We start from the raw sequence: 17,697 nt of genomic DNA on the forward strand, positions 1-17,697 counted from the left end.
TGAAAGAGTTGGGTATGTTTAGCCTGGGAAAGAGAAGGCTTAGAGGGGACGTGATTGCAGTCTTCAAGTATATGAACGGCTGTCATGTAGAAGATGAAGTGGATCTATTCTCTCTTGCTCCGGATTGCAAGACTAGATTGAATGGGTGGAAATTACCAGGGAGTCGTTACCGGCTAAATATCAGGAGAAACTTCCTAACTGTAAGCAGTGGAACAGACTGCCTCAGGAGGTAGTGGATGCTCCTTTGCTGGACGTTTTCAAGCGGAGGCTGGACGGCCATCTTTCAGGTATGTTGTAGGTATGTAGGGCTATCTTTCAGCTATGCTCCTGCAGAGTGCAGGGGGTTGGACTAGATGACCTGCAAGGTCCCTTCTAACTCTAACATTTTATGATTCTATGACTACAGATGTCAAAGTAATTTTGAAATCGATTAGCCTAAAATGTTCTGGGAATAAATCTGCAAGAAGGGTCCATTTTAAATACCCCCACCCCAAAGTAGAATCTTGCTCACAGGACCAGCCTTAGAAAGATTTACAAGAAAAATAATTTTCACCTAAATGTTGTCATATGTATGGAGCCCTGGGATCAAATTCAAATAGCTGTGTCCTCAGCACCAAATGTGACTTTGGAAGCCAATACTTACAACATACTTAAGTATATTGGCTGCCCCTTCCAGACCAGCGTGTGCCAGTAAACGCCCACGCCTAGTCCTCTTTGTTGTATAGACGGTTTCCTGGATCTGCTTCTGCACTAATGATCCTTAAGGACATGCCCCTAGGAGACGCATGTGGACCCCAAAGTGATCGGATACGCTATATTATTTTCAAGCACAATCCCCAGGTTTCAGAGAAAAGGTGAGGAGAAAGTGCTTGCTCTTGGCTCATCCTCTCCTGATTCCCCTCTAAGGCAGGATGATTAATACACTTCAAGTCACGAGGGCAATTTATAGAGATCTAGTATCAGAGCTTAGTCCGAATAAGCAGCTTGACTTGGTAAATCTGCAAATCCTACACATACGCTGTGGCCAAGTCAGTAATGCCAGTCTGAGTCTTGGACAGCCGCACGGGTCGTTTCTTCTCGCCACGGAGAGAGTCTCAGTCCTTCTCAAGATCAACAATGATTGTAATTTGAAGTCTCTATTCAGTATGGCAAAAGGAGAAATTCTGGAGGCAGTTTACATTGCTGTAGCCCCGTCCAAGAAAACAAGCACACCCATGATCATCTGAATTCCCTGAAGCACCATTGCTGATTAACATCAGTCTGCCTAATAAACCAAACCCAGAAGAGTCCAGCAAAGGGTGGAAACTAGTAGTGGGGGTCACAGTCTTCGATTAAGCTGTCGGTGATGTAGCTGGCCTGGAGAACGTTTTCATAGTACATTTTTTCAGCAATTGTGTTGACTGTCCAAGCAACCACCTGGATTCCTTTGGCAGACCACTGTCTCACATACTCCCTGAAAGGGGGTGGGGGTGGGGGGGAGGAATGAAAAATGGGGTCAGTGGAGGATGAGTGCCGCCCCCCCCCCCCGGAATTTAAAAACAGCTTTAGTTTCAAACACTCTCAATGCAAATGGCGTGCCAGCTTTTCAGCCCGTAGGCAATAATCTTTCTTATCGGTATATTTCTGCTTGTTGGCAAAGTGCCAGACGTAAGGAATTCCCTGACGTCACCGTAAGGGCATCGTTATCGAATATGGTGTGGGGGTAGGTGGACAGTTGGACCAAAACACATCCTTGGTATAATTCCTAGTGTGTTTCTCAAAATCAAGGCCAGGTTAATTCTACAAGTCCAAAATATGGATTCTGGGAGGAAGAGGAGAATTTGGGGAGCATCCCTTGCTTAAACAAAGTAAGGCTCCATATCCATTCTGCTGTGTTCCTGTACCGATTTTGCCCAGTTTGGGGTCTGCTTGGCCTCTTCCCCCACTTCCAAACCTTTGAGAAGGACCATAAGTGGGGGCTGGGCTCCAGAGTACCTTGTGCTGCCAAACACTTACTGCGAAACGAAGTTTTTCTGCACCAGAAAAGCAGAAACTCCACAGAAGTGCCAGAGGAAATTGTGCATGCTCCAGTCCATGACGACGTCGAGGCCGAGAGTCAAGTAGTGTTTCCAGAAGGAGCTGAAGCGAGGTCTCCCGTCTCCCCAGTGACTCAAGCTCCAGGGTCTGTGAGTGAGCGCGGTCACAACATTCCGATCCGCTTGCCGCATCTGGAAGACCAAGCAAAGAAAGGGCAACAGATGCATTTTGGTACCAAAAAAAGCCGGTGACTTCTGAGGAGAGCTGCCAATGTGTTCTCAATTTCCAGCCTCTCTCTTGTGTTTCATTATCTTCATTTAAAGAACTTATAGAGAGATGACGTTTTGGCCTCAGGGCATACACCACGTTTGCTAGAACATGTTTTTTGTACCATGACCAGTGTTCCCTCTAAGCTGAGTGTGAGCTAGCTCACAATTTTTTAGCCTCTGGCTCACACATTTTTATCTCAGCTCAGGAAAGACGGCTCCAGAGCAAACTAATTTATGCAGAAGCCAACTCGCTCGCTCACAGCTTTAAGGCCAGCCGCTCACAAAGTAGAATTTTTGCTCACAAGACTCCACAGCTTAGAGGGAACATTGACCATGACCCTTAATACATGAGCTCTATTGAGGCATTATGTCAAACCAGAGTTAAAGGAACTTATCTATGGCCCCACTGATGGACCTCCTGATGGCACCTGGTATTTTTGGCCACTGTGTGACAGAGTGTTGGACTGGATGGGCCATTGGCCTGATCCAACACTGGCTTCTCTTCTGTTCTTATGTTCTAACTCAAAGGCATGTTTTATTACAGTTAGCTTATGAAAACAGGTTTAGGCTTGCAGACAATCAAACCGTAGTTTGCCTTGACATACCTTGCCTTTGCCTCCCGCAAGAGCCAGCTAACATCTTGGCTTGCATTGTAGTGCTGAGTAGGAAGCCAGGATTAAGCCAAGATTTTTGTGCGCGCGCACACACTTGTGGTTAATAAACCAGCATTAGAAGTATAGTTTCAGATCCTTGCTTGACGTACCTTAACTCACTGTAATCAGTACAGTGGCCTGCATTCACATGGTCCAATGTCTAAACCAACCAGGTGGCTTATCATAATGTTGGGATTTACAGTCCATCACTGGCAATCAGCTGACAAACCAGCATCAGAAGCCATGGTTCGTGCTGCCCGTGGGAATGACATGATGATTCTGACAAACCAGAGTTAGACTCACTGCTCCCACCGCAAGAGCTGCTGGACTGTGACGGTGGGAACGGATTTATAAAGCCGAGTGCTGAGAAGATACATTACAAAAAGCAGATCTGGCACTTTGCCCTGTTACATGTTTGGATGCTCAAGCCAAGGTTTGGATTCTACATGATGGTTAATTTTTATTTATTTGTTTGTTGGTTAAGATGCTGAACTGCAGGCTGTGGAAGGTCGGTAGTTCAGCAGTTTGAGACCCGAGTGTGCTGCATGACGGAGTGAGCTCCCGTCTCTAGTTCCAGCTCCTGCCAACCTAGCAGTTCGAAAGCAAGAAATTGCAAGTAGATAAATAGGGACAACTTCGGTGGGAAGGTAACAGCGTTCTGTGCGCCTTGGTGTTTAGTCATGCCGGCCACATGACCACGGGAACGTCTTCGGACAGCGCTGGCTCTTCGGCTTTGAAACGGAGATGAGCACCGCAACCCTAGAGTCAGACTCGACTGGCTTTCGAGCAAGGGAACCTTTACCTTTACCTTGTTTTGTAGCCCGCCCTCCCCACCAAGGCCATGGCTTAGCATGACATCTGAAATTAGCCACTGACCTGTAAGTACATCCCACTGACTTTAGCTGTGTGTCTCCCCATCTTTAAGAACGGCACTGACAAATAAAGCAGCAGGTTCAGGTTCAGCATTATACCAATTCAATTTAAAGATGAGGCGTTAACCCTGACTGGTGAGTCACTCCTTGCTGCTTGCTTTGACAGTCGTGGCATAGGGTGGGGTATAAATTAATTAAATAAATAATAGTTCAGATCACCAAATGGTTGTTTTGTGTGGCTGAGTGGTAGCAACAAACTGGAAACTCCAGAGTCCACACCCAGGTCAAAGTCCTAACAAAAAGCCATTAAATGGGGGCTGGAATTAAGAACAAGAAGAGACTGGACTTATATACCGCCCTTCACAACAGAAACAAAAGCTTTATGCCAAGTCCTGATGATCTAAACCCAGGAAGGATGGCACTGGCCCATCTGTTTCTTAGGTCTATGTCCTGCTAAGCCTTTCTTATATTCTGGTAACATAAAGAGTGGTAAGTACTGATGGGCACCACCAAATGGAACTTTACCTTGTAGACGACATCTGGCAAAAAAGAACAAACAATGCTAGTGTTGTACAGCCGAGGATATTCCAGGTAGAGTTGTTTTAGGGCTGCAACTGCCTGCAGGAGAACAGATTACATGAAAGTGCTGTGTACATGTACGCATATCGACAGAATTGGCCTAAAATAAGGTTGGCATCTTAAGAAATACTGGGCAAGAGCCAATGGATAAAGACACGCGTGCAGGCCAAGGGAGACAATGCAAGAATGCACACTATTTGGCACGCACCTGCTACGATTCGGAAGAGGCACATCTGACAGAGCTCAGGGGTAAAGGCTACTTTTTGCGTGCCGAAAGAGCCCAAAAGCTGCCCTGGGCTAGAGGAACCTGAGGCTTGGACACTGTATAAGGCAGCTTCCTGTGGCTTCTGGCCTTTCATGGCAGAGAGCTGTTGCAGAGGGAGGCTGTGACACATGGCTGTATAGGGCATCCAGCATTCTCAACAACATAACCAATTGGCTGTCACTAGCTACCCTACCCCACTCCTGCCACTCAGAAAAAACATGCTCCCCCCCCCCGCATTTTCCTTTATCACTAGCCTCTCAAACAGAGGAAAGGGGGCTTAGGTTATTGATGTTTGCGATTCCAGCAAGCCATAATGGCCAATGTGGGCCTACCAGATGTGATGTCACTGGCCCTATTCAAAGCTGGAAAAGAAACAGAGGCTGCGGTCACACGGAGCAGTAGCCATGCTACTGCGACGGAAGATAGGCGGATTTTCTGGGCGTGATCTCACCGCCACATCTGGGAAGCGTAGAGCTCCCGTGGCGAACCCGAGGCTTCCTTCCGAAGATACGTGGTTAAAAACTAGTACCTCGGAGGTACTAGTTTCCAAAAACTGCGGGGCAAAGGCGGGCGTCTGATCGCGTTTCCGGTGGCATCCGGCGCCCGCCCATGCCGCATTGCGAAAAGGTTCCCCCCCCCCGAAGTCTCCAGGGATGCGCACAAGCACCCAACGGGGCATGCGCATACTTCAGGTTAAAAAAACCCCCACAACCCCGTTTGCCGTGCCGCTTCTTTGGCGCGTCGTGTGATCGGCACCTCCCCCCTAACCACGGGACCTCGACGGGACGCCTGATTGCGCAGTGGTGCGTTATTTCGCTGAGGGGCAAACAGCCACGCCTCCCACCCGCGATATCCGGCCCGTGTGCCCGGGGCCAAAATTGGTTATCTTGGGTGTTTTTCTTGTGGTAAACCTCATTAACATTGTTTTGAGAGAGATATCCCTCTTGGAGCGGGTTGAGTGACAGAACTCCAGGATGTGTTTCCTCACAAGGAGATCAGAATTCAGCCTCTTGTAAGCAAGCAGTACCTGGTCTGCATGGCTCTTGACGTCAAAGTAAACGATGAGGTCATGATGCATGCTTTCCAAAACGGCTTCTTTCAGGGTTGGTATCTTTTCCCCACGGTAGTCTCTCCTAAAGGAACATAAGAACATAAGAGACGCCAATGTTGGATCAGGCCAAAGGCCCATCCAGTCCAACACTCTGTGTCACACAGTGGCCAGAAATACCAGGTGCCATCAGGAGGTCCACCAGTGGGGCCACTGGTGGACCTCCTGGAAAAGGGTGAAATGGTCATGGTGTGATTCTAGCAAGAAAAATTCAAAGTCTGTCCAGATTCCAGACTATCTTACCATGAAGCATCTATGGCCAAATTTCTGGATTTCATTTTGAAAAACAGAGAATGAAGGGACAACTAGATGGCCACGAAGTGACATCCTGCAGAAGAGGCTCCTAATCATCTTATTTTAACAGCTGCTTTCAGGTATCTTCTAGTCTGCTTATCTGCCAGGAATGAAACTTGGAAAAGTCTAGTATCCGAGTTGAGTGATTTAATTGTCCAGAGGAGTTGTTTTTCAGGCTCAATCAGCACAAACTGTTTAATATACGCTGGGCGGCGTCAACATCTGGCCAAGGGGGAAGAAAACCCTGTGAGGTAGAAGACAGCCCAAACTATCATAATCATAATTAACTGGAGAAGGTTATAAAGAGGCTTAAAGCCTTACTGAAATAGTCCACAGAGCTAATTATGGGGAAGAAAAAAAAGAAATGAGAAGATCAAGAAGGAATTTGGAGTCATACTCCCCCCCCCCAGTGACCTTTAGAAAATGACCTTTCTAAATGTTTCTCCCCTAACAAATACGAGGCTCTAGACCCAGACAGCGAACCGGTCTCCCAGTTATTTATAAATTGTCACCCCTGTGAAGCTGACGAACTTATAAGGGAGACTAGATCAGCAGCTTCAGATTGTGAGATGATACTCACAACCACCTTGTCCATCTCCCTCAAAGATGGAATACAATTGCCCTGAGACTAGGAGACATGAGGAAGACCCACAAAGAGATTTTCTGCTCAAGTATATAAGAGACCATTGTCCTTTTGCCAGTGAAACTGTTGCAACTATTTTTCAAGAATTAAAGCAGTACTGTTGATCAATTTGATCGCCTTAGGCAAAACCTCAATGCCTCAATATCAGAGACTCTGCCTAAAAGAAATCATAATCATAAACCTCCTGATATAGGAACACGAGATATACCGTTTCCCTCTGCAAGGGTAAGAAACAATGAGGAAGGTATACAGCTGGGTTGCAGATTGCAAAACCATCAAATCACATTATTTATCAAACACGATTTTGTAAACCGGGGATGTTGGGCAAATAAAAAGAACAATCCTCTAATCCCTGAGCCAACTCCTGCATGTAGACATATGTCATATTGACCCTGAGTAGAAATAATTTCAAATACACCTTTTGGGAACAGAGTTCTTTTAATTTTCAGGCAGCCAATAATTCCCTTGATGCTTTTGAAAACGAGATGGTTTTTATCTTCCTTTGGAATCTTCTCAACCAGAGTCTTAATTGATGAAACTGTCTGAACATTAATCCTAAGGACTATAAGTGGAAAACCTCCCACCTTAGGATATGAAAATGAACCTCCTCCTGAGATGTCAGGAAAAATAGTATATATCAGAGGTGTCGAACTCATTTGTCATGAGGGCTGGATCTGGCATAAATGTCACTTTGTTGGGCCGGGCCACGTGTGCCATAAAACGTAATGCCAGGTACCGGAGATAGAAACTGTATAAAGGACAGCAGATGGTAAGCTCCGAGTTGGTGTATCCTCACAGCAAGGTCCCATGGGCTGGGAGGGGGATGCAGAGGAAAACGCACATAGGCAGACTGGGGGGGGCAGCAGTGCAGCACTGAGCAGAACCTTCCACACTGCCTGACTGCTGCAAATGAGGTTGTTCTGCTGTGCTGAAGCCACAATGGAGTTGCTCCCCCCACTCCCCCCAGCACTCCCTCCCTTACACCACTGAGATAGGATGTGACTGGAAGAAAAAAATTAGGGCCCCAATCCTTCCATGCAAATCTGTGAGAGTAGATGTTCCTGGCTTCTGTGGGACTTGCATTCACGTATACACAGACACAGTTATATGGAGGCCAAGAGAAAAGGCTTATTTCACCGACTGGAAATACTGCATTTCCAGAAATGTCACAGAAATGGCTCACTTACCATAATCTGTGTTTAGCAGCTGGATTAAATTTTCTGACCTCAGCAAAGGTCAAGTCACGTAAGCTTCCAGACCCATCCGTGGTCCTGTCAACTGTTTCATCATGCATCAGAATAGGAACACCATCGGCCGTGAATTCGAGGTCCAGTTCCACACCAGTTGCTCCATTCTCAGCTGCCTTAAACAAACAAAGACAAACCACCATAAACAAGGGAGTGTGGACCGGTGCAGACTTGGCCTTTTGGCACATGTTCTGCTAACACACCACATTGAAAACTATAAGGCTGCAAGTGATCTACCAACTTTACTCTGACTTGTATTTTGGCCCCTATAATTTAAAGCTATTTATGCTGTAATGGATCCACATTATGCTCACTCCATTTATTTACGTGCCCCTCATGAAGCTGTCCTAACCCTACAATACAGGACTTAAGTCATTTCTAGTGACATCTAACTGGATAGATCCATAAAAACACCTAGTGTCATCCATGGCAGCACTGGGACTCTCCCAATATATAATGGCTCCCACTCACTGGGCAGGGCACATGCTAAATCTGATCTTTGTGGCTGGAGTTATGGTAGACCAGATCTCTGCCACAGCGGTGCCATGGTCGGACCACTATGCCTTGAAGGCCCATGTGAATCTCCCACCCCAACTTGGTTTGGGCGGTGAGTGTATTTTTGCTCGTGCATGGAGCCAAATGGACCCCATGTGGCTTCAGGTGGCTCTGCAGGATCCTATGCCCCATGGTGGCTCTTTGGATGAGCTCATGGAGGACTGGCATAGCTGACTCTCCACAGCCATCGATGAGATCGCCCTCTGTGCCCTCGTGTCAGGCTGACTCCATGGTTTACCCCGGAGTTGCGGCTGATTAAGCGAAGGCTAAGATGACTAGAGCGACAGTGGTGGCGTGCCCACGACAAGGTGACAAGAATATCCTATAGGTCGTTTATTTTTTATTTAATGCTTTCAGTATTTGATCCCGTACTTGTCTTCTGGAGAATCTCGCTACAATCTCGCTGGGCAAATTATTTTTCCGTATATATTCAGAATACGATCTGTAAATCGTATCTATTTTGCTTATCAAGAAATCAGCTTTCAAATCTGTCACCGACTCCAACACTTCACAGATGATCTGTTTCAAATCTTCTCCTTTAGATTCTTGGACACCCTGGAATCTCAAGACATAACTTGATTTATCCATATGTATTTGCAAAATTTGAGTCTCTTCCATTATTCTTTCTTACATCACTTGGAATTGTTTATTCAGATTGGAGTTGAATTATGAAAAATCAAAGGTGTTAGTCATCCCCTATCCCCGAAAATCTCATAAGTGGATTATTAATGGCAACAAACTTGAACAGGTTAAGCACTTCAAATATCTGGGCATTTATTTCCAATCCAATGCTACTTGGTCCTACCATCGTAAAATGGCTATTAATGTAGCTAAAGTTAGTGCTGCAGCAATTTCTCGCTTCTATTTTTCTACTCGAGGTAACCAGTATGTGCCAGCTGCACTTAAAGCCTTCAATGCTAAAACTGGAGCTCAGTTACTGTATGGGGTACCTCTCTGGATTGACTCAATGGACATTTCAGTTGAACGAGTCCACTCTACCTTTCTGCGAAAGATCATGGGGGTACCTATGTGTGTTCCATATGCTGCTTTGTGTTTGGAGTGCAGTCAGAACTTGCTGGCTACTAAAGCATGGATCCACACGATTAAATTTTGGTTACGAGTCCATTTTAACTCTGACCCCTTCAGTTATATGTACCAACTACTTTCGGAATCTGATAATTCCAGATGGCTATCTTACATCGAAGCCAAAATAAGTGCCCTGAATTTGTCCCCAGAATCCTTATATATGCTTTCTGAGTCTGAGGCCTTTTAAAAAATAAAATCTAGATTATTGGGATCAGAGCTACAAACTCTTTATAGCCTGGCTAACAGAACCTGTTCTCCCTTACATCTGGGGATTATTCCTAATGCAAATCTTCCAGCAGTATACCTCTACCAACTCATAGCTCCTAATTTGCGTAGAGCCATATCCTTGGCTAGATTTAATGTTCTTCCTTCAGCTATTTTATCTGGCAGATTCCAAGGGATTCCCTATCCTAGCAGGTGCTGTCCTTGTAGGAAGGATTGTGTTGAAACTGTTGCCCATGTTCTCTTCCAGTGCCCTCTCTATTTGGTGTCCCGTCGGGATCTTCTATATCCCATATTAGGCCATTTTTTAGAGTCCCCTGATGATTTTAAGCTTCTTTTCTTGCTCGATAACACAGACACAGAAATAACTGAAATAACAGCAAAGTTTCTCTGCAGTGCCATGGCCCTACGGCCTGATAAATGATATGATGAATTAGGTTTTTCTGTATGGCGATACTCTGTGATGTTACTCGGCAATTTTAATTTGACTCTGTGTGTATTCAGATTACTGTATTTTTATTTATATGCCAATAAAAGGCTTTGGATGGATGGGAATTGTTTATTAATTTTTTGCATATTGGCATCAACTTGTTTCACTTCTTGTTCCACTTTCTCTGTGTGTGTTTTTAATGGCTTCATTTATTTGGCTTTGTTGTAAGTTGAATTTGGCATGCAATGACGTCATTTGGTCCAGCAGAGGACGCAGGGCTTCATTCAACATGCTCTGCAATTCACTAGAATTGCCTTGTCTAGGCATAGCACTCGCTGGACTCGCACTTCCGGGAGGAAACTGCAGCTTTGTTTGCTTTTCTTTGTCCTCCCTTCTGGGAGGCACCATGTTTAGAGATTTGTTTACTTTTTGCCGCGAGTTACAAAAGTTCCAAGAATCTATACCAATGCTTGGTAAGTTCTCAAAAGTTCTCTGTTTTTGCCAAAATCGCTTTGTAATCCAGCCCCCTCTTGATCCGCTTATAAAAGGGTTATTTTTTAGTCCGCCCGAGGGAGGGTTCACCCCCCCCAGCAATATCCCGGGGGGTTCTCCACTTAAATATTTGTGTCTTCGTTTAACCAACACTCACAGTTCAACATAGCAAGCCTTTTATAGCTTAGAATCACTTGGTCACCAGACGCTTGATCCCGGTGTGCGCTCTTAGTACCATTGCGGTCACTCCGCGGTGGGACCGTCGGGGCAGGAGAAGCCCCCCTTTACTAGCCAGTTCGCTGGGGGAAGAGCTCTCAAAAGCCTCATGGCTGGGAGCCCAACACAAGGGCTCCAGTGGGGGTCACGGACAATCGGACCCCTTCCCAGGCGCAGGCGCTGGCGGGAGTCTCCTGGAGGTCCAGGAGAAACCAACCGCCATAGCTGACGCCAAAACCGGAAGCCAAATGTTCCCTGTAGGTCGTTTATGAGGACCTATGAGATGGCAGTCAAGGCCGCAAAGAGAGAGTATTATGCGACTACAATTGCATCTGCGAGCTCACGCCCAGCCCAATAGTTTAGAATGATTTGGTCCTTAACTACCCTGCTTCAGAGCAGACCAAACACTAGGGAATTGGATATAGGCTGTAAGGCTTTTGCGAGCTTTTTCACAGATAAAATCCTGTCGCTCCGCCGTGACCTCCCCACCACAGGTGAGACAGTGAGTGAACTCGAGGTTCCATGCACATCTTCTAGTCTGGTTATAGATCGGGTTCAGCCAGCTCAGCCTAGAAGAAGTTGACAGAATACTCATAACCGGCAGCCTTGACCTGTGCCCATCATGGTTAATTAAAGCCAGCTGTGATGAGTTACGAGGTTTCCTATGGGAGACTGTCAACAAGTCCCTTTCTGAAGGAACATTCCCGAGGGCTCTTAAGGAAGTGGTGCTGCCCTCTCTTAAAGAAACCATCCTTGCATCCGGCAGAATTGGCAAACTACCAGCCGGTGTCCACCTTGCCCAATCTGGGCAAGATAATTGAGAGGGCAGTGGAGATCGGGTTCAGCCAGCTCAGCCTAGAAGAAGTTGACAGAATACTCATAACCGGCAGCCTTGACCTGTGCCCATCATGGTTAATTAAAGCCAGCTGTGATGAGTTACGAGGTTTCCTATGGGAGACTGTCGACAAGTCCCTTTCTGAAGGAACATTCCCGAGGGCTCTTAAGGAAGTGGTGCTGCCCTCTCTTAAAGAAACCATCCTTGCATCCGGCAGAATTGGCAAACTACCAGCCGGTGTCCACCTTGCCCAATCTGGGCAAGATAATTGAGAGGGCAGTGGCAAGTCAGTTACAGGGTTTTCTGGATGACACTTCCATACTAGATCCCTTCCAGTCTGGCTTTCACCCAGGCCATGGAACAGAGACGGCACTGGTCACCCTCACGGATGATCTCCGGAGGCATCTGGATCAGGGTGGGATGGCGGTACTGTTGTTATTAGACCTGTCAGCTGCGTGCGACACAGTCGACCATCAGTTACTGATCCACCACCTTGCCAACACTGGAGTTCAGGGACTCACCTTACAATGGCATGCCTCCTTCCTCCAGGGTCGGGGACAAAGCATGGCACTTGGGGAAGAGCTGTCCCAAAGGCATCCACTTGACTTGCAGAGTGCCTCAAGGGTCCTATCCCCTGATGTTATTTAACATCTACGTGCGCCCCCTTGCCCAGATTGCTCGGAGCTATGGTCTGGGTTGTCACCAGTATGCTTATGACACCCAGCTATATCTGTGGTTGGGCGGCCAGTCAGACTCCAGGCCAGAAGATCTGGACCTGGCGTTACAAACTGTGGCTGGATGGCTTAGGCTGAGCCTGGTGAAACTGAATCTGACGAAGATGGAGGTTCTGGGCCTAAGTTGTGGCAGTCGGGGGTTAAGGATCCCACTCTCAACCTTCAATGGGGTCCCATTGGTGCCAGCGCCGGAGGTTCGGAGTTTGGGAGTGCTCCCTGACACATCCTTAACGATGGAGGCCCAGGTAGCAGCCACTGACAAGTCAGCCTTTTATCATCTTCGGCTGATCAGGCAGCTGGTTCCCTTCTTTGAACGTCTTGACTTGGCAACAGTAATCCACGCAATGGTCACCTTGAGATTAGACTACTGTAATGCTCTCTACGTGGGGCTGCCCTTGTCCCAAATTTGGAAGCTGCAGCTGGTGCAGAATGCAGTGGCCAGGCTGTTGCTGGGTCTCTTCTTCATGAGAACACATTCAGCCTGCACTGAAAGCATTGCACTGGCTGCCAATAGCATACTGGATTTGCTTCAAGGTGCTGGTTCTTACCTATAAAGCCCTTTATGGTTAGGGGCCAGCATACCTGAGGGACCACCTTTCCCCACATGTTCCCCAGAGAGCACTGCATTCTGGGTCAGAAAACCTTCTAGTGCTCTTTGGCCCTAAAGAGGCCAGACTGGCCACCACCAGGGCTAGAGCCTTTTCTGTAGCAGGTCTGCGCTGGTGGAATGAGCTCCTGGAGGATATCAGGGCCCTGTGGAATTTATTACAAGACGGAGCTCTTCCACCAGGCATTTGACCACATTTAGCATCTGGATAAAACATCAGAGCCTAAGTTTGAAGCGTGGAGGGAGAGGGACCAAGCAACTCCCCCCCCCCCTTGTTGAAAAAGATTTAAAAGCGGTTTTAAATTGGAAATAAAAAGACTCGAGCTAAAATAAGCGCATAAAAAGTTAAGTGAATGCAAAAACTGCCAAAATATACAAAGCAGATTTAAATCATATAACTTTTGCCTTGTTTTGGAAAACTTACTTCTTGTTGATATTATGGCTGGGAGAGGACGGAGGGCGCCAGAGAAAAAACTGGTGATCGGAAATAACATACCAACGACTCCCTCTCAGAACCAGGAAGTAACTACAGACTTTTCTTCACTGCGCCCCCTAATGGAACAGATGACTAACCTCAACACCAAACTAGACAGTGTTCAAAAACAACTGAATCAAATGGATAAATGAACGTCAGTAACCATGAAAACGTTAAAAAAAATGGAAAAACAGACTGAGAGTATCAACAAGAGAGTAGATGAAGCAGAGAAGGAAAGATCGCCCGATAAAACACAACTAATACAGCTCCAGCTGGAAAGATCTATGTATGTTCTACGTTTCCATGGGATCCCTGAAGAGAAGAACGAGGACTCAAAAGAACTTTTGGCGGAGGCTTTGGCCCCATTAATGGATTACAAACAGGAAGACTTAGTGAAAGAGGATGTAGCCTACAGGACTTACCCGGATTTTATAAAGAAAAATAAACTCCCAGGGAAAACCTATTTAAAATTCACGAAACGATCTACCAGAGAACTAGTGTTAAAATCTACAATGGGAAAACCCTTGAAAATTAAGAATGAAGAGATAAAAATACTAAAGACATTCCCTTTGAAGTCAGAAAACGGAGGAAACTATACAGGATGCTTACTTTCACTCTGCAAAAAAGGGGGTACCATATAGATGGTTATTCCCGGATGGACTGAGCTTCATTTATCTGGATAAAAAATACAAAATTGACTGTTCCAAAAGCCGAAAAATTTATGGACCAAATGTTTAACGCAAAATATAAGAAGAAAGAAAAGAACTCAAAACCAGATCAGGAGGAAGAAGTAGAAGAATCCTACTCACAGGATTCAAAAAGCACTACTTCCACATCACCAGAAACATCGGAATCAGAGAAAAGAGAAGCCGCCCCTAAACTGAAGAAAACGAAGAAACGTAGGAAGAAAAGACTCTAGAACAAGAACAACAGTTCTTAAAGGCAGAATTTGTGTTAAGCTATTAAATGCATATTCTTAAAGTAATACTGTAATTAACCAACCTGCATACCAAACTTGTAACATTAGGTTAATAAACCTTACTTTTAGCTAATTAGATCATGACATGTATTAGCTTTCCTTTCCCCAAATCCAATAGATGAAATAGTTTAAAATAGTAGCTTCCTTTCCCCATCAAGTAGTTTTTTATGTATTAGTTTGTCCTCTTCCCATTTCCCATAGCTATAGTGATAGCGTTTTAGTTTCCCTCCTCCTTCCAACTTTTAGTTGTAGTTTCTGTACTTTATAGAAAATGCAAATAAAAAATCCCCCTCGGGGGGCAAAAAAAAAACAACCTTCCCCCCCCCCCCGGTTCTCCCAGATTAGAGTCACACACTTAACCACTACACACTTAACTACTAGAAACGCTTCTTCCACTTCTTAAGAAGACTCTCTTCCCTTTTGATCAACTTTTCATCTAAGGACTTAGTACCTACTGGTGAATTTCCCAAGGGTAAAGGTAAAGGTTTCCCTTGCTCAAAAGCTAGTCAAATCCGACTCTAGGGTTGCAGTGCTCATCTCCATTTCCAAGCTGAAGAGCCAGAACTGTCAGAAGAAGTTTCTGTGGTCATGTGGCCGGCATGACTAAATGCTGAGGTGCACGGAACACTGTTACCTTCCCACCAAAGCGGTATCTGTTTATCTACTTGCAATTTCTTGCTTTCGAACTGCTAAGTTGGCAGGAGCTGGGGTCAGAGATGGGAGCTCACTCCGTCATGCGGCAAACTCGGGTCTCAAACTGCCAAACTACAGACCTTCTAGTCTGCAGCTCAGCGTCTTAACTTCTGAGGCACCGTGGCCCCTCTGAATTTCCCGAGCTTACATATAAAAACAAAATTGTATTTTTCTATGAAATACATTTATTTTTCATATTATATGTATCACACTGTTTATTAAAATTATATTTATTACATATAAATTATATTTTTAAAATATATAAAATTATAAAATGTACTTATTGTTAACATTTTTTTTATTGTTAACATTTTTACCTCGCCCTCCCCGCAATTCTTACTGGTCAGTTTATGATGGTTTAATTCTATTTGGCACAAATGTTTCCGTGACTCTCTCTCTTTGTTTTGTGAATCCATTACATCTGCAAATGTACCATGCAACCACAAAACTGGTTATCCTAATTATCTCAGTCCACCCCCTCTTTTTTTTTTACAAAGCATATTTGTAGCTTTCATGTTCACAGCCAGGGGTCATTTCCTGCAGGAGCGCACAGGAGTGGAGCTCCGGCAGTAAAGAGCCCAGGGGGCGGGCACATGCAACAAGTCCCACCCCCTGCTCCCAGCAGCCATCAGTCAGAGCAAGAAGCAGCCAGGTAAACTGCAGAACCACCACCACCCCAGCCCCCTGGTCCAAAACAGTCCAGTGTCACCTTTAAGACCAAGTTTTATTCAGGCATAAGCTCTCCCTCCTCTGTGAGGGCAGATCTGCACGTCCCCCCCCCCAGTAGCTAGCAATCCAGAACAGTCCAGTGGAGCCTGAGCAGTGGGTGTTGCCTTCTGACACACTTCTGGTTATGTCAGGGGGTGTGGCATATGCAAATAAGTTATGCTAATGAGTTATGCTAATAAGCCCCTGCACCTCTTTTTCTACAAAATGACCCCTGTACAGTGATGTATCTGGAGTAACTGGAAATATATAGTGACGAACCTGGGTGGGGAACTTCAGCATGTCTTTCAGATTCTCCTCCTACCGCCAAGATTTCTTGTTGGCTCTATTTCCACCACTGTCATGAATCTTATTGGCCTTCTTACAACCTTCCCTTTCTCTTTGGCCGTTCTGTTGCTTTCTAAAATACATCAAACCTCTGCGTGATGAATCATGCAAAGAGGAAGATGTATGGGCAATTTGCAAGCATGGGCAAATGTCCTAGATTTGCACAAATGTCTGAACAATGTGTCTGGTTTTACTTGGTAAAGAACTTTGTTTCGTTGAGTACACAAAACTCTGTAACAGCTTGGTGAAAGCTGAAAAGTACTCGAAACGTGGAGTGATTCAGCAAAGAGTACTTTATTAGTGAAGAACAAAGACAAGAAACCCCGGCACGCAGGCCGGTATATATGCTCAGAAACCCACCACCAAAACACACCCCCTAGTGACCCTATAGGTTATTTACAGTGGCCGAGAGTCCCATTGGCTCTCGGCCGCGGACCTGGCCCTCTGGTTGGTGCGGGCTAGGATCCGCTCCGCTATTGTTCTGCAGGGACGAAGCTCTGGGCTTGTGCTTGACCGCATGGCCCAACGGTCGCGCACGTGGTAATGGCGGATACATTACACCCCTCCCCCCATAGTCCAGGCTACCCGCACACAAAGTCCTGTAGGTGTGTTGGGGGTTTCCGAGTCCTTGTGGAGCGGCGTGGTTCCGGGGCGCCTGTCGGATGTACTTCGGGAGCCCGGGGCGGGGAGGTTGGTTGTGGCATTAATAGTGGCAGCTCCGGAGGCTCTGGGTTGGCCTGGACGGGGACGGAGTCTGGGACCTGTCGCGCTGGCTCGGTGGCTGACTCTTCGCCTGGCTCGGTGGGCTCCAGGTCCACGGGATCGTCCGAGAGGACCCGGCGCCGCAGCTGATCGATGTGGCGGTGGAGCAGTTGGCCATCCTCACAGGATACCTCGTATGATCGAGGTCCTCGCACCCGTACCACTCGCGCTGGAATCCAGGGTGGGCCCTGGGCGTAGTTCCTGGCGTAGACGGGGTCTTCCGGGAAGAACCCCCTGGCGGCAGCGTGTGATTCCGTCGTCGGCTCTACCTCGGGTGCCCTGTCTGGGTGCAGGCGATCCAGCCGGGAGGTTAGGCGGCGACCCATCAGGAGTTCCGCCGGGCTGAGGCCGGTCTCCGTGTGCGGGGTTGTACGTTGGCCGAACAGGAACACCGCCAGCTTGTAGTCCCAGTCCTTGCTGTCGAACTTCCGCAGGGCTTCCTTGGTCGTGCGCACCATGCGCTCCGCCTGACCGTTGGTTGCCGGGTGAAAGGGTGCTGACCGGACGTGGCGGATTCCGCAGTACCTTGTAAAGTCTTGGAACTCGCTGGAGGTGAATGCCGTGCCGTTGTCCGTCACCAGGGTGTCCGGGAGGCCATGGGAGCTGAAGATA

The 17,697-nt window shown here is 46.7% G+C and overlaps 1 protein-coding gene across 1 annotated transcript in view; it reads right to left on the reverse strand.

Annotated features, from left to right (window-relative positions):
- Positions 1–345: 345 nt before the first annotated feature.
- The window catches only part of GDE1 (glycerophosphodiester phosphodiesterase 1), a 26,304-nt gene continuing 8,952 nt past the window's right edge, over positions 346–17,697 (reverse strand). The window contains exons 2-6 of the mRNA XM_015416129.1: positions 7,887–8,062; positions 5,682–5,787; positions 4,336–4,428; positions 1,996–2,207; positions 346–1,453 (exon numbers count right to left, since the gene is read on the reverse strand). Of these exons, the coding sequence (XP_015271615.1) occupies positions 1,306–1,453; positions 1,996–2,207; positions 4,336–4,428; positions 5,682–5,787; positions 7,887–8,062 (735 nt within the window). The 3' untranslated portion in view covers positions 346–1,305. The remainder of the gene's footprint in view (positions 1,454–1,995; positions 2,208–4,335; positions 4,429–5,681; positions 5,788–7,886; positions 8,063–17,697) is intronic.

This window comes from Gekko japonicus, unplaced genomic scaffold, assembly GCF_001447785.1.
Source record: "Gekko japonicus isolate JY-2015 unplaced genomic scaffold, Gekko_japonicus_V1.1 scaffold321, whole genome shotgun sequence".
NCBI lineage: Eukaryota > Metazoa > Chordata > Lepidosauria > Squamata > Gekkonidae > Gekko > Gekko japonicus.